Source organism: Bubalus kerabau, chromosome 4 (assembly GCF_029407905.1).
Source record: "Bubalus kerabau isolate K-KA32 ecotype Philippines breed swamp buffalo chromosome 4, PCC_UOA_SB_1v2, whole genome shotgun sequence".
NCBI classification, from domain to species: Eukaryota; Metazoa; Chordata; class Mammalia; order Artiodactyla; family Bovidae; genus Bubalus; species Bubalus kerabau.
The window spans coordinates 57,199,636-57,224,369 of record NC_073627.1 but is presented as its reverse complement, the minus strand read 5'-3'; the positions used below and the strand labels follow the sequence as shown (position 1 = coordinate 57,224,369).

General features: G+C 40.6%; 1 protein-coding gene across 1 annotated transcript in view; it reads left to right on the top strand.

Annotated features, from left to right (window-relative positions):
• ANKFN1 (ankyrin repeat and fibronectin type III domain containing 1) overlaps window positions 1-22,890 on the top strand; it is a 168,118-nt gene extending 145,228 nt beyond the window's left edge. Inside the window, exons 16-17 of the mRNA XM_055577564.1 lie at window positions 7,148-7,361; window positions 21,425-22,890. Coding sequence (XP_055433539.1) covers window positions 7,148-7,361; window positions 21,425-22,194 — 984 coding nt within the window. The 3' untranslated portion in view covers window positions 22,195-22,890. The remainder of the gene's footprint in view (window positions 1-7,147; window positions 7,362-21,424) is intronic.
• The last annotated feature ends 1,844 nt before the right edge of the window (window positions 22,891-24,734 follow it).

The following is a 24,734-nucleotide window of genomic DNA, read 5'->3' as shown; positions in this document are numbered from 1 at the left end:
TTAAAATGCGGAACTCGGGGAAATATGAGTTTTTAAACAAAGGCTTAAGAAAAAGCTACAGATAAATCAGTGTTAATAAGAGCTCTATCGGCCCCTGTGGTGGGTCGCTGTAGTCTCCTATGTCAAACAGAAAAACAACTGCCAGAAGAAGTAGAGATCAGAATAGTAGTACCCAGTAGCCCAGTAATAATTCCAACAAGAAGAAAAACTGTATTAATTAATTCAATATCCCAGAGAAAAAGAACAGAATGATCCATCGGCTTATGTAAACCCAAATTTGGGACATACGATTTCTCATTCTTTGGACTTCTTTCTGGCAGAACTGACATTTTAATGCATAGCTATAAAGGCTTAAAAATGTGTGAGCCCTATGGTGATGTCTCAGGGCCTTGAGACAGTGGGACTGAGTAGTCATCAAGAGAATTTGGATCTGGTCTGAAAGTGCCCCTAAATCCCTTGGACAAATCTTAGGATCTTTATGCCTGTGCGTGCATGCATACTAAATCGCCACAGTGCTGTCCAACTCTGTGTGACCCTATGGACTATAGCCTGCCAAGCTCCTCTCTCCATGGGATTCTCCAGGCAAGAGTACTGGAGTGGGTTGCCATGGGATCTTCTCCGGGGGATCTTCCTGACTCAGGGATTGAACCTCTGTCTATTACCTCTCCTGCACTGGCGGACAAGTTCTTTACAACTAGTGCCATCTGGGAAGCCCTTTTATGCCTGCAGTATAACCCAATTCACAAAATGAAGGCACAGTCCCGTCTTAACCTCAGGGAATACATCTCAAGACTGGATGACTGAAACTGCAAATAGTACTTAACCCTGGATATACTATTTTTCCCTATATGTACATACCTATGCTAAGTTTAATTTATAAATCAGGCACAGTAAGAGATTAGCAACAATAATAAAATAGAACAGTTATAACAATATATTGTGACAAAAATTATGTGAATGTCCTATCTCTCAAAATAGCTTATTGTACAAATTTAATGTCTTTTTCCATCTTAACTAAACACTTATTATGTACCGTGGCCATGACTTTTGCGATTTGAGATATAACAGCCAAACTACTAGGAATTTCTTTTTCCTTTTTCACAATTTCATGGAATGAAGATTCATTCTTATCATAGATCTTAGCAATTTCATCATACAGGTTTTTTTCCCTTACCTTATTAAGTATAGGCCTTTCAACTGTTCAATTAAAGAAAGCACTTTGTAGTTTCTCTTTGTCATAACCAAATTGCCAGCATCTTGCACTCGTGCACTTTGGGGCCATTATTAATTAAAATAAGGGTTACTTGAACACAAGAATTATGATACCACAGCAATCTGATAGCCAAGGTGGCTGCTTAGTGACTAAAGGGTGGGATACGCTGGACAGAGGGATGATTCACATCCTGGGAATGCTGGGCAGGATGACAGGAGATTTGATCCCGCTATTCAGAACAGCGGCAATTTAAAACTTATGAAGTGTTTACTTCTGGAATCTTCCATTTAATATTTTCAGACCTCAGTTGACCAACTAAACTGCAGAAAGCAAACCATGAATAAGAGGGGACTTCTATAACAGCAATAGCCCCATCATGAATATCACTTTGACATACATTCAGATCAATCTGATAAATACAATATTTGTTGGACACAAGTGTCGGGCACTGGAAGGGAGATACAAAGTTGAATTACACATGGTCCTTGAACTCCGTTTAAAATTCATTAGGGTAAACAAGAAATGTGTACAAATACTATCTGTAAAAATTATTTAGGTGCCAAATTTCTTGCCTCGTCACTCAGTCATGTCCAACTCTTTGTGACCCCATGAACTGTAGCCCACAAGGCTCCCCCATCCATGGGATTTTCCAGGCAAGAATAGTAGAGTGGGTTGCCATTTCCTTCTCCAAGGTACCAAAAGAGAAATATAAAAAAAAAAAAAAAACAAAGTATAAATGTCTTGTGTCAACACAAAGAAGTAAAAATTTACTTACCTTTGTGGGCATAAAAAAAAATGCCGTAGAGGATGTAACTGATATGTGAGCTGGGCCTAGTGGCATAGGCTAGTCTCTAGTGAGGAGAAACAGAATGAAGAACTGCCAAAGAAGAAGCATAAACAGATAAGGGAGAAAGAGTGGAAAAATCCTATCTGGGGAATGATGTGTGATCAAGATTAGTTTGGGCATAAACTGAGTAAAGGACAATAGTGAAAAATTAGGTAAGAATGAAAGGAGCAATGAAATCAGATCACATGAGGCTTTATTAGAGACCATAGTAAGAAATTTGTACCTGATGCTGTAAGGTACCTACAGCAGCCATGACTTTCTGCCAAAGTGTTGGAGAAAGTCAGTAAGAGGATCTCACAGATGTTTAAGATAGATTCAAGCATTGGAGGATATTCCTCCCACTCGCATCGGTGTGGCCACACTGGTTGTTCACAGTAAACACTCATTCTCATTGGCTACTAAATAATTTGCACGTCATTCCTAGACCTAAGGAGAAGACTAAAGGCAGGGAAACCAGATACAAAGTTATTACACAACCCTCCAAGCAAGTCATGAGGACCTAAGATGAGAAAATGCTGTGAACTCTGGGCAAATAAAGTTCTCTAAATCTCAATCTCCTCATCTGTAAAATAGGGATGATAATAACAGGACTAGCTTTCAGTGTCACTGAGAGAATTCAGTACGATAATACATATAACGATTTCACTGAAGTGCCTGCACATAATAAGTATGCAATAAATTATACATTCATTCATTAATAAGAAGGGAAAATACTTTAAAGCATGATATGCAAGATTGGGGGTTTATTAAGTACTCATGAAGAAGATATTGTAATATGCTTGCAAAGTGTGAGCCAGACAAGTCCTAGCCTACTTCTCTCATCCTAAATGAGATATTTTAGGTGACCTCTTAGACTAAAAAAATAAACCTTTCAAGAACTTACTTGCTTTCTTGACCTGAAAACACAGTATTTAAAAATTAAAACCATTTCCATCTTTTTTTTTATTTCTAGTAAAAATGAAATACTAATAGGGTAAGGGGGTGGGAAAAAGATGAAAGAAGCAGAAGGAGGATAGGAAAGATTGGCATATCTTTTGAACCCAATGTAAGGAATAGGGGAGCATGGTAAGAAGAAGAATGACCAGAATTCAATTAGCATACATTTTTAGTCTGGAATCTTCCACTGATAAACCTTGGACTATTGGACAATTTATTTGATCCAAGGTCCTCAATTGTAAGAACTGGACTGGATGACTTCTCAAGCATCGAGTTGGCTCTAACATTTCATGACTTCTTTAACAGCCATAATTAGTTTTATAGAAGCACTTCTTTAACTTTACCTTAGGTTCTATTTCCACTTTATTCCAACTAAGGCTCCCCTGAATCCATTACGTTCAACCAAGAACACTGACTTTCTTTAGCCTGTCACATACTCCAAGAGTCTCTGGCTCCATTCTTACTTCCAGATGACAGTCCTCACCCCTGTCTTTCTCACCTAGCCTATGGCTCCACCGCTTTCTTCTCTTTCCTTTTCAGCACACCATTAAGTGGGATGGATGAAGGCAAGCGAGGCCAGGAATTCTTTAAAGTTCTAGCCTGCTCTGGTTTCCTAAAGCAGGTAACTTGAGAGCCCTCTCTATGTACTCTCCAGCTAGCCAGCCAGGTAAACGGAGACTTGGATGAAAGCCAATTCTCCAAGAGTTCAAGAAAGCACTTCTTGGCCAGGCTAAAACCAGACCATCTTGCACCCACATCCTTCAGTGGACTGCCCTGCTCCATCCAACATGGATAATTTCACTGACTAGAGTTAATGCAGGATCATCTCTCTCCTTAACGAGATTGGGCTTCTCAGTCTCTCCTGCTCAGAATGAAAACCAGCTGCAGCCATTCACCCACTGGCATCCACCGCTCAGTCCACCACACACCATAATCGGCAGAGGCAAGTGCCAGCTGTGGGAGCATTTGTGTGATTCCAGATCTAAGACAGTGTTGAAGGCACTACACAAACCAAACATTGTAAAGAGCAAGGGAGTCTATGTAAATACAGTTGGGAAAAGAAGCCAAGCAGTGCAGCCAGAGAGGAAGGGCTGGGCCGGGGGAGGTGTAGAAAATCATAGATAAGGTATACAGCCTTTACAGACAGCACATGCGGCAGAGATGTCAGAGTGCGGAGACTTGGCACTGGGCATATTTGGAGCTGCTAAAGCCGAAAGGGCAATTAGGCTATAATTTATATACTGGAATGCTTCAAATGCTCCTAAGCTGTAATAGAAACACAGCTCATTAAATATAGCCAATCTATCATCCCCTCAAGCACCTTGTAACTGTGCTGTGAGAAAACCAATCACCTTTACATTTTAATAAAAATATTATCTTGCCTGCGTACAGAGAAAGGAGTGTAATTTATGGGATGAAAACCAAAATTTTTAAAGGGCAAAGTGAGAAATGGATGCAAAACTTTTAACCAACAGACCTAGTGAGTTCATGGTCTTTCTTTTTTAAAAACATGTCAGCAAGTCTTTAGAAGCTGTATTTGGACCTTAAAATCAAGGGGATTATGTTGTCAGTTATTTTTAGATCAACAGTATAAGGTAAAATGAGTGAAAATTGTGCTTCTTTTAGAGCTACTTAACTAAGTCCGTTAAACTCAGTCCATAGGTTTCCCTCTACCTATGTTTCTGATTTCTCTTCAGTTAACACTTCTTCACTGCATCACTGAGAAAATTAAGAAATAAACATTGTCTCTACACATAAGTGTTTAAATTTTTGTACTAAATCTCACTATCCATCCTCAGTTAGTAAGGCTAAAACAACCTATCCAAAGAGAACAAGTGGAGGACAAGTTATTAATAATTGTATTCATTTCTTAAGGCTGCTGCAAGAAATTGCCACAAACCGAGTGGCTTAAACAACAGGAATTTATTCTCTCACAGTTCTAAAGGCCAGAAATCTAAAGTCAAGGTGTCGGCAAAGCCACACTCCCTCTGGAGAAGGGGAGAATCTATCCTTGGCTTCCTCCAGCTCCTGGTGGCCACTGGCATCCCTTGACTTGGGGCTACCTCAATTCAATCTTTGCTTCTGTGGTCACACAGCCTCCTCTTCTGCTGGCCACATCTCTGTCTGCCTCACTCTCATAAGGATGTCTTCATGCAGACATTCGTCACTGGAATCAAGGCCCAGCTAGATAATCTAGGATAAAATCCTCCCGTCAAAATCCTTACCAATCACATCTTTTGCCATAAAAGGTAACATTCACTCTTTTATCATATAAAGTAATACAGGTTCCAGGGATTAGGATGTGGACATATATTTTGGGAGGTCACATTCTATCCACTACAGTAACCGTGATAGTCATTTTAACGACTGAAAATTTTATAAGAACATACAGCTTACATTGTGCACTCACCTACATCATCTTACTTAACCCTCATAATAATTCTGTCCAAGGACAGAGATCTCAAGTATTAGATAACCATTCACTCATACCTTCACTGGCTGAACAATCATTTACTGAGTACCTATTCTTTGCATAGCCAAGAGTAAAAGGCACAGAAGCACAGTACCTGCCTTGGCAGGACCTCCAAAAGCTGTCCATAGTCATGCAGTGCCTCACTTTGAGACAGGAGTATGCAGCGTGAGGTGGGATCAATAAAAGCTAGCTGAGAAAGCAACAATCTCATTAAGAAAATGTGTCCAAGCGTTAAATGGAACTTCCACTTTATTTACTCCTTGAACTTCAGATTCTTCCCTATATAATGTTCAGTGGGCCTGCCACTGTTGAACCTTCAGCCCAAGTCACTGGCTGACAAAGCCTGAAGCTCAATTTCATGCTTTCATTAACAACACTAAAAACTCTGCCCAGTTCTGTCACTCCAGGATAGAACATTACCAGAAAGCAAGGGAAAATGGCAACCAACCATGCAGTGCCATGCATTAGCTCACTCAGACTTGCCTGTCACTCTGAACTCACAGTTTCAGAAGCCACTCTGTATTAACTGGGAGCATCTGGTTTGTGGATATTCTTTGAAGAGTATTCTTTAAGTACAGATTAAGACTCTAAAAATTGAAATTTGAAAATAGAACATTAGATAGTCCCTTCTATAATCAGAGACACCTTAACCATGTAGTATCCATACAATAAACATCTTCTAGCTGGAAACTGAGTGACCCCAGCTTTCTAAGGGTTCTTCAAAAATAAATTATAAAGTGTCAGAGCTGGAAGGGACCTTAGACATCATCCAGCCCAGCCTCTTCTTTTCACAGCGAGGTAAATGGGTCAGAAGTCAATGGCTTGCCCAAGGCACCCAGTGAAATTAGATGCAAAGCTGTTTATTCCAGTAATGCTTTACTAGTTCACACAGGACTACAACTACATTTCTTTTTCCACCTGTTCTGAAATTCAGACTTTATCATATGCCTTCCCCATAAATCCTAATGAGGAATATTTCATTACATGCTGAGAATTAATAACACTTTACATGTGTGAGAAATGTACCCTGCAGTTTTACAAAGCACCTTCAAATTTATCATTTCACCCAATCATCACAGCAGTCCTGTGGCGTATAAAAGAAATATTTTGTCCACATTTCACAAATAAGGCAACTAAAGCTCAAAGGGGTCAAGCGATTTGCCAAAGGTTGTTCTAGAACCAATAAGTTGCAGATCCCAGCTGGAATCCAAGTCTTTCACTATTTGCCTTAAATGAAATAGCCTCTTGGGTAAAAAACATGCAAGACACAAAAGGTTATAAAAACAAGGTATTTTCTGGTTTAGTAAATCTATGTTGAAAATATTTTACCCACGCTCAAAACCAGATACTGTAGAAAATGTATCATGTTGGACCCTCAGGGAAACTTAACAGCTTTTTAAACCTGTTCACTAATTCAATGCATGCATGTATGCTAGGTTGCTTCAGTCATGTCCGACTCCTTGCGACTGCATGGGCTGTAGCCTGCCAGACCTCCCTGTCCATGGAGATTCTCCAGGCAAGATTATTGGAGTGGGTTGCCATGCCCTACTCCAAGGGATCTTCCTGACCAAGGATCAGTTCCGCATCTCTTGCTGTCTCCTGCATTGGCAGGCAGGTTCTTTACCACTATCATCACCTGGGAAGCTAATTCAATGTATTTTACCATTTTATTCCAAAGCAAATAGACGAAGTTTGGCGTGAAATGAGGTGGATCATGGATGCTCTACATTATGCAAGATACAAGCAACCCGTTTCTGGCTTATCCATCACTAAGCTGATAGACCCTTCAGATGAGCAGAACCTAAAGAAGATCAATTCTACATCATCACATATAGACTGCCTTCCATCACCATCACCATCCCCAGAGATGCACAGACGAAAGGCAGTGAGTGGTAAGCAATAAGATCCAAATTTCTGTGTTTCAGTCACCAGATGCTTGGTCCTCATCTCCACTGATGAGGTTTGTGCTGAGTCATTAGACTCAGCAAGCAGTAGAAAACACTGCTCAGCAGTAAGAGTCTAGAAGCAGAGAAGACACAAAATCAGAACAGGGGAGGGTAGGAAGCTCAGGCAATGACCTGAGATCATATCCAGTTAGGAGTGGGAAAGATTCATGCCAGTTCTAATTCAAGCTTCCCATATACAAAAGGAATTTGACCAAAACCAGGGAGTAAAGAAAACAGGCCCAGTCTCCAGTAAATAGGGACTAACAGGAATGAGGCAGGAAGGAGGTCCTAGCCTGGGTAGGAGGTCCAGGCAAACTTCCCACCAACATGGCACCAGTGTCCCGAGGTGAAGATGGGAAAGCAAGAAACCTTGGGTAAACTAGAATCCTGAGCCTGAGGCCAAATGAATAGGTTGGTCTCATCATGGATACAACAATCTGGAGACAATGTTACAGACAAGCTGCAGGAGATGCCTAGCAAGCCACCTCCACTCTCGGGAATTAAATTCGACTTTACGTGGTAAATACTAACTGAAAAATCATAGTTAACACAAACTTCTGCAAAACCCTTTTATACTTATAAACAGAGAGAAAACATACTAGTCAAAGGCAATATAATGAATGTTCTTGCCTAGAACACGTTGAAACAAATGCCATTTTTCTAATCAATTAAAAATGGTATTCAAAGCATCTTTATTCTATATCTTATAAGAGCCAATTTTATATGTTCTACAATGATAATAATTGATATTTTTAATAAACAGTTCTAAAATGTGAACTTGTCCTATAGGGGGCAGCATGGTGTAGCAGAAAGAGCCTGGCCTTAGAAATCAAAGACCTGGATTCAAATTCCAGCTTTGCTTTGCTAGCTGTATGCGCCTGAACATATTACTACATCTGAATCTGCTTCTTTGTATGTAAAATGAGAATAATACTATATACACCTTGAAAAGTTATTTGTGAATAAGAATCTATGTCAGAGGTTCACAGAACATAATAAACAATAAATTGTAATATAGTATTTAATGTTATTTTTATTTCAGAAAACTTTAGCGGGGTTATGAACCTTTTCTATAAGGAAGTTTATGTACATTCTAAAAAACCTCAGTGTCTAAAAATCAAAACTTGGCAAGTGTAAGAACTTGAGAGACAGCTTATTTATATTACCAAAGGGTTCTATCACTTAACAAATAATTCAACAAAATAATTAGGTAGGTTTTTATAGATTCCCAGTAAGCTCAGGATACAAATAAAACACTATCCCTACCAAAAGCTAATCAATGGGGGAGACAGACACATTACAAACAACTTCATACTAACTGCATATGTGCTACTGGTATAATAAGGATACACACAGGGTGCTACAGAATCTAATGGAAGTGTTAACCAGGATTTTATGAGTATAAAATCAAAGAGAGCTTCCTGGAGGAGGTGACAAAGTCAAGTACTGAAGGATAAGCAGAATTTGAACTGAAAAAGAGGAAAGCATATAAGCAGAGGATGCAGAATGTGCAGGTGTGCTGTAGTTCAGGGAGCTGTAAGCAGTCTGGCTGAACTCAGGATCTACGGATAGTATCCTTTTTTTCAATTAAAAAGCATTCATTGGTCACCCATTCTGTTCCAGGCACTCTTAACGGTAAAAAGGATATAGTGTGTGCTCCCATAGAGCTGGCATTCTAAGATGACAATGAAAATAGAAACAAGATGATTTCAGATAGTGAAAATTCCAAAGTATAATACAAAACAGCAATTAAGGTGGCTAGGAAGGGTGCTGAATTCACTAGGATAAACAGCAGAGACCTGTCTGTGAAAGTTACATTTGAACCAGGCAAAAAAAAAAAAAAAAAAAAAAGGATCCAGTTGTGCAAAGATCTGGAGTTGGAATATCCCAAGCAACAAAACAGCAAAAGGCCCTGAGGTGAGCGAGGGGTGAAAAGATGGCCAAAGTCTTTGGAGTAGATTAAACAAAGGGGCTGGTGATGAGAGAAGGGGTACAGAGAAAGGCAAGGAGCAGATCAGACAGGGCATGGAAGGAAGCTGGAATTTTATTCTATTTGTGATGGAAAGCCATTGAAAGCTTTTAAGCAAGGATTGATTTATTGCAAGGATTTAAGCAAGGATTGAATTATTCTTTAGAATCAAATCTGTCTGTTGCTTGAAGAGACCAATGTTGGAAACAGGGAGATCAATCAGAAAGCTATTAACAAAGAAGATAGCAAGTTTTCTGGCATCAGGAAATTATGATGTCATTTACCAAAAACAGATGGACAGGAGGAGAAAAAGTTTGAGCAAATGGGCATGGTGAATTTAGGTGAGTTTTAGGGCATTCCATGCAAAAAGAAACATTCAAAAGCAAATAGGATGCATGGGGTGTGAAGTTCAGAAAAGATAAATGAACTAATAATATAGATTTAATAATTGTTGACATATGAATGCTTGATATTCCCTATGAAAATGTTTTATATTCCCCATGAATATGCTTGATATTCCCTAGAGAGAGTAGGTAGAGTAAGAGAGGAGAAGGAAAGATGTCTGTGGAACAGAGCAGCAAAACTTCTTAAACTGAGAAGTGAAGACGAGAGGAAGAAGATAAAAAAGAGAGCAGTGTCACAAAAATTAAAACATGTCAAATGATGGTAGGCAAGGTTAAATAAAACTGAGCAGCTTCTATTGTTTTGTTTCTTCTTTTCAACAAGAAAGTCGTCAGTAACCTTGATGATAGCAGTTTGAGAAGGAAAGGAGACAGAAACCACATAGAAATCGATCAGGGAGTAACCCGGAGGTTAAAAAAATGGGACCAGTAAGGATACACTTTTCAGAATCTTGTAGCTGGGGAGGTGTGAGCTTGAAAGGGCATGTTTACAAGGCAGGACAGATATACCCTCTGTTGTTCCCCAATTCACATAACTCTACAAACAACTCTTCATTTTACTCCCACCTTCACAGCCGTTGTCTGTCCTCTCTGCTCACAGAACTTTCTCAGTGTTTAATCTTCTCTTAGCCACAGGCTCCTAAGTAGGTCCCCCCGGCTGTATGCGGGTGGCCTCTCCTGTGCCATGTAAGTGCCAAATTCTCACGTTGCCCAGATGACGGGTTACACACACTCCCTGCTGGGAAGATCTGGCCAATTACACTTGGATTTTATTATTAACTTAAAATGTGAGCGATCATCATTCTGTTTCTTAAAATATAACTCTCTCTTGGGTCCATTTATTTCTCTGAAGCCAAGATTCCATGGGCTGTGAAACACAAAGATGTGGAGGGCAGTAAGTGAAAAATGGAACCCGGGGACAGGGAAACTGTTGGGAACAGGGAGAAACATTTAGCATCCCCGCACAAAAGCAGAAGCGTTTCAGAGCAACAGAATCTGCACCTGCATACTCTGTCCTCTCCACTAGGGTGACTATTTTTAATTGCTTGGAAACCATTAATGAAAAGGGGAAAATCCAATTTAGAGGTACATCCCTTCTGGGTTGCTCATAGGTCAAAGTTTACAACAAAGTTCCATTCAGTGTGAGCAGGGGTCACCTAATTTCTGAGAAGTCTGCTGGAAATGCAAAGCCTGTCACAAGCCTAGACTCTGGTACCAGCCCAAGATTCCGTTTGAAGGCTGTTGAGTACCTTGGATTTGTTTGTGTGTGTATATGTGTATGTGGTTGGACGGGCAGGGTGGGAGGGCAGTGGAACTCTTTTACTTCCCATTTCTGTGTGGTTTTCAGACACAAAGTACAACTCCTCTGAGTCAATTAAAATTAAGCATCTCCCAAAGACCCAAGGGGGAAAGTTGGCTCCTAGCAAAGGCAGCACAAGGCAGGGGGTGGGATGACTGGTCCACAGCTAGGTATTTTCTCTCCCACTCCTTTTCTGTGGGTATAGTGGTCACAGACAGCAGCAATTTTTTTTTTCCAATACTGCTATTTCTCCTAGTGATGCATGGGTGAGGCAACAAAGGGGAGGGGAGGCGTTGTTTCCTTCAGATGCATGTGAAGATTATCCTGATCTTCCAAATGTAAATCTTCCCAGTAAGATTTCCCCAGATGAAGTTAAGATTAAGAACACTGTGGCATAAACTAAACAGCTCAAATAAATAAATAAATAACAGGAATCTGAAGATGGGAAATTAGAAGGTGAACAAACCCGTGAGCTTCTACTCAAGGCTTGATGATTTATTAAAATTCTTTGTTTCTAAATTATCTAAATTCTACCCTAATACAGTGGAAATAAATTCAGTGAAGCACACACACAGAAAGTACCAGTTTGAACAGTGATATATTAAAAATGTGCAGATAGATTCTTAGGGCAAATACTACTTCTTTTTCCTTTCTTTCTGTCCTGCCATGCCCCTTGCCTCTAAGAGAAAAGCAATAGCTTTAAATCAGTTATTCCTTCCTGCAGTGTCATCTCCCCATAACACCCTCAAAATCCACATCAACTCTACTCTGCTGTTGTTGGCCTGGTCCGCAGAGGCCAGGAGTTGCAACACCCATTACAATGGCAAGAAAGCCAGGCTTCCTGAGCCAGCTCTAATACTATGGGCAGAACTTCCATCAGACAGCTCGTGGGTCAAGCAGAGGGGAAACGCAAGGCTCTACCAGTGCTGGCCTGCCCAGTGGGCCCTCTAAGGGAAATTGAGGAGCACAACCAGCTTTACTAAAATAACAACCGGGCAAGGCGCCTACAATGCTTAATGGAGCATATGGCCTGGATCTGGGGATGGAAGCTGCACTTTGCATTCTTTTCCAGGAAGGGAGGGAGTGGCAGTGGCCTAAAATCCCTGGAAACTCTCCTCGGTGCCCTGGCTGGCATCCTGGAGATTTTCCCAGCTTGTTCTGGGAGGGGTATCCCACTCTAAGCAATAGGTTCCACTAAGTCCTATAATAAATAAGACAACCACCATGGAAGTCAAATATTTAGATTCCCACTAGAGCAGGGTTTCCAAAGTGCAGGTCCATGAACTTACAATATAATATTTACCACTTCATACTTAAGCCCTTTTTCATCTCTTTCCTGGGTTACTACAGTTATAACTTGGTCTTTCTCTTGATTTATCTCCTATCTCTCTTGCTCTTGGGAGTTATAGTAAAAATTTACATAATTTACAAATTTTTTGCTAAATCTAGGATGAGAAATACAGTACTGGACTAATACAAGACACCATTCAAGACATTATTGTTCTTTATTATCAATACAATTCTTACAGCAAAATCTTGACGGTTTCTTTATTACTGGTTTGTATTATTAATGAGTCACCTCTTAATACGTTTTCTAGCTATTCTCTATTTAAAAGTGAAAAAGATTTCAATATTAACACCTTCTGTTTGTAAGGCACTTAAACTATGTTTAACAAACTAATTTAATCCTTATAGCACCTATAGAAGATAGGTAACATGATTACCTATATGCTACAGATAAAGGGGCTAAGTTGGGAGGGGCTAAGTGATTTGTTCCACATCATATACACTGTGAGGAGCAAGGCAGGACTTCAGCCTAATTTTCAGATAATTGTTCTTTCTGCTACAACCGTGCTGACTCAAGTTAAGAGTCACCAAATATAAAGCAAAATGAAAAAAATAAAATGAAGTTAAATGATGTAGATGATTGTTTTCAGACTATTTCTGTGGCAGATTAAATTAGATCTTTTCAGACTGCTTTCAGTATTGTTTTTAGGAAGCAATCAAATCTCACTCTTTAAGCTTTCAGATTTCAATATTTGTTTCAGTTTCAATTCCATGCAGCATTCTTTACTGAGACTCTTGTATGTATCAGATATAGCACAACAGGCTAATAATACAATGATGATGAATTCACACTCTACTCCTCATGGTCTGTTCATATGTCCATGTTCAGATCTGGGAAATATAGAGGATTTATATGTCCCTTTGCATAACTCCTTCCTTAGTCCTTTCCTTCACTGACTGGCTTCTTCAACATTTACTAAGCAGAGCTGAATAAGACACGGTGCATGCCCTCTGAAGTTTACACTTAATGAGAGAGATAAAAATATAAGAGAATAATTTATAATAAATCTTGATAAATGCAGTAACAGAGATATAAATAAAATGCTTTATGAGCCAAGAGAACTGAGCAACTAACTCAACTTGGGGACATCAGCACCAGCTCTTCCTAAGATCGAGTCTTAAAATGTGATGCTCAATCAAAATATCAGAATGTCAGCCCTTAAGGCATACCTTCATATACTCACTAGTCCCCTACCACCAACAAATTCTCACTATCTGTATGCTGTGGGGTCAAAGTGCAAACTGTTCTTGTAGAGCATTTGACCTGACTACAGGCTGGAAAGAGTTTAGCGGTACAACCCCCTTAGCACTTGCGTCTAGACATTTTTACTATCAGACATCTAGCGGGTTAAACGGTGGCCAACCAAAAGACATGTTTGTGTCCTAACTCTCAGAACCTGTGACCTCATTTGGAAAAAGAATCTTCACAGAGGTAATTCAGAACCTTGAGATGAGATCATCCTGGATTATCCAGGTGGGCCCTAAATCCAATTACGAGTGTCCTTAAAAGACACAGAAGAGGGTCCATGTGAAGGCAGAGGCAGAGACTGGAGTGATGCAGCCCAAGGTGTGCACAGGCACCAGCAGCTGCTGCTGCTGCTAAGTCGCTTCAGTCGTGTCCGACTCTCTGCGACCCCATAGACGGCAGCCCACCAGGCTCCCCCGCCCCTGGGATTCTCCAGGCAAGAACACTGGAGTGGGTTGCCATTTCCTTCTCCAATGCATGAAAGTGAAAAGTCAAAGTGAAGTCGCTCAGTCGTGTCCGACTCTTAGCAATCCCATGGACTGCAGCCTTCCAGGCTCCTCTGTCCATGGGATTTTCCAGGCAAGAGTTCTGGAGTGGGGTGCCATTGCCAGTAAGAGGCAAGACATTATATTTTCCCCTAGAGTCTCCAGAGGGAGTGCCACCCAGCTGACTACCATGGCTTCAGACTCTCACGGCTTCCAAAGCCGTGAGGGAATACATTTCTGTTGTTTTCAGCCACACGGTGTGTGGTCATTTGTTACAGCAGCCACAGGAAACTAATACAAACCTAACATATTTCTCTCACTAAAAGCTTAATATAACTGTGTGGGCATCACACCAAGTGGATCACATTAAGTAGGCCCAGCCCGCAGGAAGCTTCCACAGAAAGCCATGGGAATAGCAGTAGAGCAGGTCTTTGAAAGAAAGAAAAGAAAGAAAGTGAAGTCGCTCAGTCATGTCTGACTCTTTGCGACCCCGTGGACTGTAGCTCACCAGGCTCCTCTGTCCATGGGATTCTCCAGGCAAGAATACTGGAGTGGGTTGCCATTTCCTTCTCCAGGGGATCTTCCCACCTCAGGGATCAAAACTGGGTCTCCCGCATTGCAGGCAGATATTTTAACCTCTGAGTCTTTGGTCTTTGGTATGACACAAATCTGCATATGGGTTCCTATTCTGCCACTTATCAGCTTATATGAGGTGGAAATTTTAATAAGCCTAGGCTTCAGTATCCTTATGTCCGAATGGGAACTGGTGTAAGAATTAAATAAGATAAAGCTCCTAGAACACTGAGCATGATGGCTGGCTCACAGTAAGCACTAAGTAAACATCAAGCACTATTATTATTATTGTGGATACAAATGAATAGTATATATGGATAGCTGAATAGACGTCAGTGATCAAATAGAGAAGGAAGTTTGACTAACTGGTCAATTACCAGTTAATTGCATGGATCTTATTTCCAGCCCAGTGTCAAATCTTCAATTAATCTCTCTTCATCAAGGCCCTATGGCACCTACCACTACCATCATCAAAAACAGCTAAGAGTTCTGAGACTGTTTTCTGTTTCCACATGTGCACCTGTGGCTGATTCATGTTGATGTCTGGCAAAAACCACTACAATATTGTAAAGTAATTAGCCTCCAATTAAAATTAATTAATCAATTTAATAAATAAATTTTAAAAGATAGGGAAAAGGACTGTCTAAAAATTGTTTTAAGAAAAGCAAAGTCATTCAGCCCAAGTCTTTATCCACTTCTCTTAACTTGAAAAGCTGTGTCTGCCTTCTTCCCTAACCAGGAGTCCTTACATTTTTTCACTAAAGATCGATGACAGCCCCGGTGCTCCCAAGTGATCCTCCTTGCTAGTTCCATCAACTTATTGCTCACATCTTCAGTCGTTCCCTTTCCAACAGTGTCTTCTTTGCCCACAAACACCTTCCCTCAACTGTACTACCCACCATGTTCCCATTCCAGCCCTCCAGGATGGTTTGGCCAACCGCTTAAGTTCAATCTGTCCCAAATTAAATTTACCATGTCTTCCACTGCCCGACCCTCTTGCAGTTAAACTCCTCTGGTTTGATGCTATTCCTATCTTCCAGGCACCAAGGCTAGAAACATATTTGTCATTTCAGGGCCTTCACACTTGCTTCTCCAAGTTGCCTAGAACACTATTCCCTTAAATTTTTATAAAGCTGGTTCCTTCTGATCATTGAAGTCTCATCTAGACTCCAGAGATTCCTCCCCTGGCTACCTTATTTAAAGAACCTCCCTCCCAAGTCACTCTCTAGCTGAAATCCAGTTTCATTTTATTCATAGAACTTTGCACTCTCTGAAATTAATCTTAGGTATATTCTGACTTACGTGTTGTCTAATCCACCCTCTATGAACTTCTTGAAAGCAGAGACCATGTCCGTCTATCATAAAATAGGTGCTCGGTAAACATCTTCAAATGAATGACTTTCCTGGAGTTCTATTTTCTTCCTCATAACCACCACTGTCACTCAACCGCACAACCTAAAAAGGGTAAATATTTAAAGGAAAAAACATATCTTGGACAACAGCATCCCAGCTGGCCTCCCTGTTCTTTCCTCTTGATTCAGTTCATCTTACATCCTACCTGCAACATAATTATTATAAATTTCAGCTCTCATCTTGCTAACTATTTCTTTAAATTTTTCTGATAATTACCCATTGGCTACAAAATTAGGTACAAACTCCTTATCTAGGCATTCACTGTTCTCCTCTGGCTCTATCCTGTCTTTTAAAAAAAATAACCTCTTTTAACCATGTATTTAAAATAATTGTTAAGAACATCAGGTTGCAAAGAAATGTACAGGAATTTCCATGTTCTCCTTCCCCAGGCTCTCCCCAGTGTTCACATCTTACACAGTTCTTGCACAATATCAAAACCAAGAACCTGGTACAGTCTACTGTTCATCTAAATTTCACCAGTTATACTCATGCATGTGTGTGTGTGTGTGTGTGTGTATGTGTGTAGTGTGTGTATGCACATAAGCATGTAGGCTCAATTGCATAGCTCTGTGCAATCTGTCATATGTATAGTCTTGGGTAATCACCACCATAGTTAATTGTACCAAATCCACAAAACTTCCTGTACCCCCTTTATACCTTACACACCACACCCCACTCCCGCCCCTACCCTGGCTACTACTAATCTGTTCTTCATCTCTATAATTATTTCATGAATTTTACATAAATAGAATTCTTTATTTGTATTTATGAGTAGCATTTCATTGAATGGGTGTATCACAATTTGTTTAATCACACATCTATTGAAAGATATTTGGGTAGTTTCCAGTTTGGGGTTAATACCAATAAAATTGTTATATGAGCATTCATATACAGGTTCCTGCATGAAAATAAACCTTAATTTTTCTAGGATAAATTCCTAGAGTGAAAATGCTGGCATCTTACTTTTGTAGCCCCATTTTCCCCAAATTCCACTCTTATTCCCATCATCAGGACTACTTATACTGTTTCCTTTCACTCTGTTTTCTAATCCTTTCCTCAACATTTGTATATTTATTATTAAAAGCTGCCTCAAATAATTTTTTGAAAGTAGATGAAGAAATAAATTAATATACATAGAAACAGAGATGAATGAATGGAGAGAAAAAATAAACACAATAGTGTTTTATCAATCCTGTCCCAATAAAATATGATCTGTTCTATAAACCTGCATCTTACTTGCTAAACTTCTTTTATAAAAGGTATGTTCTTCCACAGTCTCATAGATGCATATGCCCCACTTCCATTAAGACAGTAAAATCCCTGAAACAGATCATTTCTTATTAATTTTACATTCAGTCAGCCACCAAACACGGTGTTTCTGTTAGAGCAGGAGCTCAAGCAAAACAAAATCTTCATTGTTGATCAAATGGGTGAATTAAGTATCTTTGTCGGAAGGGGGCTCTGGTCCAACCAGGAAACCAGGAAGTTATATTTGCATTAAAATGATAACTAACAATACAAGTCTATACAGGCTAAGCGCCAAAAGATAATAGAAGCAAAAAATATTTCAGAAGTGCAGACAAGTGGGCCATGCTTTCTGGGACAGTTGAAAGATACTTTCTAAAAAAGGCTTTGTTTGAGGGAATCCTTGAATAGATGAGTGGAACCAAAATAAATAAATAAAGGGAGTCCTTTTTGATAAACATTAGTTAAAGAACAACATATGAGTTGATCTCATTCTCTGTAGCTGGATCCATAGTAGGGATGTGCCCAAATTTGTAAACCATTCCCCTAATAAAAAACATTTAGATTTGCATCAGTTAGGATTAAGTCTGAATCTGTGTTACAGAAAACCCAAATAAGGATGTCATTAACACAAGATACTTTATTTCTCTCTTATGTGAAAGAAGCCCAGAGATAAGACAAATCAGGGACAGTTCGTAGACTCTATGGTCTTCAGACACCATTCCCCATTTTTCAGCTCCACCATCCTAGAACATGGCTTCCTTTTCCAAGGTTGCCTCATGAGCCCAGCCAATACATCTTGTTACAGGCAATTGGAAGAAAAAACAAAATGGTCCATCTCCCAGCTAAGCCAGATCCTCGAATGCAGCCTTCCAAAAGCTTCGTACCATACTTTCAGTTCTATCTCACTCGCCAGAATTTAGTTATATGACCATGCCTAGCTGCAAAGGAAGCTGAAAAAAAAAAAAAAATGTGGTCTTTTACATGAATGCACTGCTGTCTCAAACAAAATTTAAGATTTTGTAACTAAAAAAGGATAATGGATATTGGGTAGCAGCCAGCAGCAAGCGAACAAAACTGAAATCTTGTCCTGCCAATGAGTAAGGAATGTCATCTTCTACAGCCAGGAAAAAAAGGAAAAGAAACACTTCACTCCCTGACCCTGAAATAAACAAACAACCAAAAAATATATATTACATCTGGTTCTAGTCCCTAAAATAGAAGAAACCTTAATCCCATTTGTGTAAATTACTCCATTAACAAAACATTTTTTTTCCCCTGAAGCTTGCAATATTCTTCTGATAATCATGTCTGATTTTCCACCATGAACAGACTAACTATAACCTTATAACCCTGTGGGTTTTCATTTCAAATACCTGTTGTATTTTTTAATCAGCAAGCCAGTACTGAATTTGGACTCCCTTGCAGAACTTTGCCAAGTAAAGTATTTTTCTTTTCTTAAACTATTTTTCTTTTCTTAATGCTTCTGTGTCTCTAAGTCTTCCTTTCACAGTAGTCTCAGCCACAAGGTTATTTCTAGTTTTTCACTATTATAAATCATGTTACAGTAAACAATTTGTAAATGCTTCCATGTACACATAGTGACAATTTCCCAAACATAGATATCTAAAAAAAGGACTTGCTGGGACAAATGATATGCACATTTTTAATCTATTCTACAAAGCTGCTATCCAAAGAGCCAGACCAGTTTATAGTCCCACCACCATTATATGAGGGTCTCTGACTTCCTACACATCACCAACACAAGAGATTATCATTCTTCTCAACACAGGAGTTGATCACTCTATTTATTTTCAGCAAATCTGATGGGCAAAAAAAAAAAAGCCCTGTTTTTACTTCAACTGCATTTCCCAAATTACTACCTAATTAGTAATTATAGTCTACCTAGGTTGAATAGCTTTATTATGCTTACTGGCCATTTGTATTAAATATTCTTTGAAGTGTTGGTTATCTTCTGCCCATCTGGATTGTCTTCTAATTTACAGGAAATCTCTATGTAGCCTGTAAAATTAATCTTTTCTTATACATATTATCACTATTTTCTTTCAATCTAGCCCTTACCTTTACTTTGTTTATGTGATCATTTCAAAGTATTAAGCGTTCATATATTCAAATTATCAGTTACTTCTTTTCTGACTTCTGGGGTTTTATCTTGCTTAGAAAGACCTTCCTACCCAAAATTACAAACATACTGTTTTCTAATACTTGTAGAGTTTGCTTGCTATATTTAAACTACATGGAATTTACTTTTATATGTGAGATGACAGAGGACGTTCTCGAATTATTTTACTAAAGGATAACCACTTGCACCAACACTATATACTGAAAACTCTATTCACTCCCCTAGTTTGAAGTGTTATCTTTACCCTATGTTCAATCATCACACTGAATTAAGACAGTTCCTGAACTTTATATTTCTGTTTTACAGGTCCATCTGTCCATTATACATCAATTTCTATTAGAAGTTTTAATTACCAAAATTCTATATGCTTTGACACCTCATAAATCAGGCTCTTTCCTATTGGACCTTAAAAAAACCTTAGTTATTTTCACAAATTTTCTTTTCCTGATAAATTTAAAAATCAATTTACTAAATTCCATTTAAAAATCCCATGGAAGGGATTTTCCTGGTGGTCTAGTGGCTAAGACTCGGTGCAGGCCCTAGTGAGATCCCTGGTCAGGGAACTAGATATTGCATGCCACAACTAAAGATCCCTGCTGCCACATCTAAAACCCAGTGCACCCAAATAAACAAATAATCCTATGGCGATTTTTGAATGGGACTGGCTCAGATTTGAAAAGGAGTGATTGCTTGTTCTTTTTAAAAGGACTTGAATGTTTTCAAAATTAGCTTATATTTACCAAGTACCCCATATGGGCTGAATTCTGTGGAAAATTCAAAGGATTTTAAGACAGTTTTTGTCCTACAGAAATGTACAACCTGGTTGGGAAAAAAATATAAACATTTTGTACGGCATTAAATTACAAATACTGTATTTACAGAACTAAACTTCTGGTTCACTTATGATCAGCATAGCATGCCCTCTGAGACTGATTTTCCCCTGTGATTTTACTTCTGTTTTATTTTCTCCTTTGGCCTTGTTTTTCTTTTTAAACACTGACAACAAGGTTAACTGGACTTCCCTGGTGGCTCAGACAGTAAAGCGTCTGTCTACAGTGCGGGAGACCTGGGTTCGAGCTCTGGGTTGGGAAGATTCCCTGGAGAAGGAAATAGCAATCCACTCCAGTACTATTGCCTGGAAAATCCCATGGACAGAGAAGCCTGGTAGGCTACAGTCTATGGGGTCGCAAAGAGTAGGACACGACTGAGCGACTTCACTTTCACTTTCAACAAGGTTAACTATTTATATGTATAAACGATTTTTTTACAGTCACTTTAACTAAGAAGTTCTATTATCACCCCCATTTTGCAGATAAGAAACCTGAGGCTCAAAGGGGTTAAGTAACTTTTCCAAGATCACAGAGCAATCTGGAGGACAACCAGGGTTTGAATCCAGCTTTCCCTGACTTCTGCCACCGTAGGACCTCCTCTTCTTTCCCCCTTTTAAGTTTCTGCTATTTTATCAACTGTAAAAATCACCTCTGAAATAAGATTAGGGAACGAATAAATGAATGACATCCAGCTTTATTTCCCGTTTCACCCTCTCTCCACAAGTCCAGGGAAAAGTGAATAGTAAAATTAGGTGTGGGCAAGGAGGGCATGTTGCCCTCTGCTGCTGCAAGGCTGGTTGGTCCAGTCAGACTCCCTCCCCCTCCTTCTGCTTTTAGCTAAGAACGGGATCTACTACATAACTTATATAGAGTCCTACACAGAACGACAGTGTGGGACCCCTTGCTCAAAACTTACTAAAATATCAAGAAATGAGCGGAGACCACTAAACAAAGCGTAAGCCCTTCTAGGAACGGGGGTGTGAGCTCAAACATAGGACCGTACTTGAGCCCTGGCTAGGAGTTTCTTTTTTTCTAAGCGCAGTCTCTGGCTTTGCAGATTCACAGCCTTGCTCTGACGAAGAAGGCTGCTCAGAAGTCTTCCTGCCCACTGACAGCGACTACGACTCCAGTGATGCCCTGAGCCCCCGAGACCTGGACCTGGTCTACCTGTCATCGCACGACATTGCCCAGCAGTCCCGAAACGGACTGAGCGGCAGTGCCCCCGACGTCCTGCAGGTGCACGATATGAAGCCTCCTTCGGGGCCAGGCCAGGACACCGACCACTCATGCGCCGAGCTCCTGCACAACCTGACCCTCACAAGCCTCCCGCCCAAGAACCACGCCAAGATGGCACCAGGAGCACGGCCGCCGCTGGGCTTCCTGGGAAAACGGAAGTCGGCCAAGCAGCCGCACTACGGCGGCTTCAGCCGCCATCACCGCTGGCTGCGAATGCACGGCGAAACGCAGTCGCTGTCGCTGTCAGAGGGCGTGTACACACAGCACCTGTCCAGGGCCTGCGGCCTGGCCCAGGAGCCTGAGGAGGCCGAGCGACTAGGACCTGCCCCCGAGGGGCCACGGGGCCTGCCTCTGACCCATGCTGCCAGCCTCCCAGAGGAGCGGAAAAGCAGCCTCCAGGACCCTGGGCCTGCGGTGCACCGCATCTACGTGGAGGCCTACCCTGCAGCCCTGGTGGACACCAAACCCTGGGCCACCTTGAGTCCTGCCATGGTAGGCCACCCAGGCCTGCCCAGCGCCGCGGGCCCAGAGTTGAGCCCAGAGGACCCTACCACCGCCCCTGTGTCAGAGATACTCAGCAGCATGCTTTAGGGAGGTTTACAATTGGCTGTCCACTTTTCACTGCGAGTCCCTGCATTTGCCATCCCCGTACCCCAGTCCTCCTCCACCCATGTTTTCACCCAATTTGAACTGCTTTCAAGGTTAAAAATCCAAAGGTTAGAGGTTCAAGGTCCTCTTTTTTAGAGTTGGAGTGGAGGCAAGAGTGGCCAGTCTTATACCCAATTCAGCCTGTAAAGGACATAAAAAAGCTTTGGTGTCAACATGGAGTCCTGGACACAAGAGTTCAAGCATACCTTCCTGATGGTCGCACCTGTGGCAGAGGTTTGTTGTTCAGTTTCTGAGGCGTGTACAGCTTTTTGTGATGCCACGGTCTGCAGCAGGCCATGCTCCTCTGACCTGTACCTTCTCCTGGAGTTTGTTCAAAGTCATGTCCATTGAGTTGGCGATCCTATCTAACCATCTCATCCTCTGCTGCCATCTTTTCCTTTTGCGTTCAATCTTTCCCAGCACCAGGGTCTTTTCCAGTGAGTCCACTTTTCGCACCAGGTGATCAAAGTATTGGAGCTTCAACTTCAGCATCAGTCCTTCCACTGAATATTCAGGGTTGATTTACTTTAGGATCGACTGTTTGGATCTCCTTGATGTCCAAAGGACTCTCAAGAGTCTTGTCCAGCCTTTCAATTTGAAAGCATCTATTCTTCACAGCTCTGCCTTCCTTATGGTCCAACTCTTATATATCTGTACATGACTACCAGAAAAACCATACCTTTGACTATATGGACCTTTTTCTGCAAAGAGATCACTCTGCTTTTTAATACCCTATCTGGGTTTGTCATAGCTTTCCTTCAAAGGAGCAAGCATCTTTTAATTTCATGACTGCAGTCACCATCCACAGTGATTTTAGAGCCCAAGAAAATAAAATCTGTTAGTGCTTCAACTTTTTAGTCTTGTATTTGTCATGAAGTGATAGGCCCAGATGCCATGATCTTAGTTTTTTAAATGTTGAGTTTCAAGCCAGCTTTTTCAATCTCATCTTTCACCTTGATCAAGAGACTCTTCACTTTCTGCTTTTAGAGTAGTATCATCTACATATCTGAGGTTATTGATACTTCTCTTGGCAATCCTGATTCCAGCTTGTGATTCACCCAGCCTGGCATTTCCCATAATATACTCCGTGTAGGTGTTAGATAAGCAGGGTGAAAATATACAACCTTGTACGCCTTTCACAAATTTGAACTCAACAGTTGTTCCATGTCTGGTTCTGTTGCTTCTTGACCTGCATACAGGTTTCTGAGGAAACAGGTAATGTGATCTAATATTCCTATCTCTTTAAGAATTTTCCACAACTTACCGTGATCTGCATAGCCAAAGGCTTTAGCATAGTCAATAAAGCAGAATTAGATGTTTTTCTGGAACTCCATTGCTTTTTCTGTGATCCAACAGATGTTGGCAATTTGATCTCTGGTTCCTCTGCCTTTTCTAAATCCAGCTTGTACATCTGGAAGTTCCCGGTTCACATACTGCTGAAGCCTAGCTTGAAAGATTTTGAGCATTACCTTGCTAGCATGTGAAATGAGCCCAATTGTACAGTTGTTTGAATGTTCTTTGTCATTGTCCTTTGGGATTAGAATGAAAACTGACCTTTTCCAGTCCTGTGACCACTGCTCAGTTTTCCAAATTTGCTGGCATGTTGAGTGCAGCCTTTTAACAGCATCATCTTTTAGAATTTTAAGTTCAGCTAGATTAGGATTTTAAATAGTTCATCAGCTCCACTAGTTTTGTTTGTAGTAATGCTTCCAAAGGCCTACTTAATTTGGCACTCCAGGATGTCTGGCTCTAGGTGAGTAACCACAGCATTGTGGTTCTCTGGGTCATTAAGACCTTTTCTGTATATTTCTATGTATTCTTGTCACCTCTTCTTAATCTCTTCTGTTTCTGTTAGGTCCTTCCCATTTCTGTCCTTTATTTTGCCCATCTTGCCTGAAATGTTCCCTTGATGTCTCCAGTTTTCTTGAAGAGATCTCTAGTCTTTCTCATTCTGTTGTTTTCCTCTGTTTATTTGCATTGCTCTTTTAAGAATGCCTCCTTGTCTTTTCTTACTATTCTCTGGAACTCTGCATTCAGTTGGGTATATCTTTCCCTTTCTCCCTTGCCTTTTATTTCTCTTCTTTCTTCTGCTGTTTGTAAAGCCTCCTCAGAAAGCCACTTTACCTTCCTGCATTTCTTTTTGGGGGATGATTTTTGGTATGTTACAAACCTCCGTCCACAGTTCTTCAGGCACTCTGTCTACCAGATCTAATCACTTGAATCTATTCATCACCTCCACTGTATAAGGGATTTGATTTAGGTCATACATGAATGGTCTTCCCAGGTGGCTCAGGTGGTAAAATCCACCTGCAATTCAGGACACCCGGGCTCAATCCCTGGGTCTGGAATTGGTTTTCTGGCATGGCAACCCACTCCAGTATTCTTGCCTGGAGAATCCCGTGGACGGGGGAGCATGACAGGCTACAGTTCATGGAGTTACACAGAGTCAGACACAACTGAGCAGCTAACACACACACCTGAAT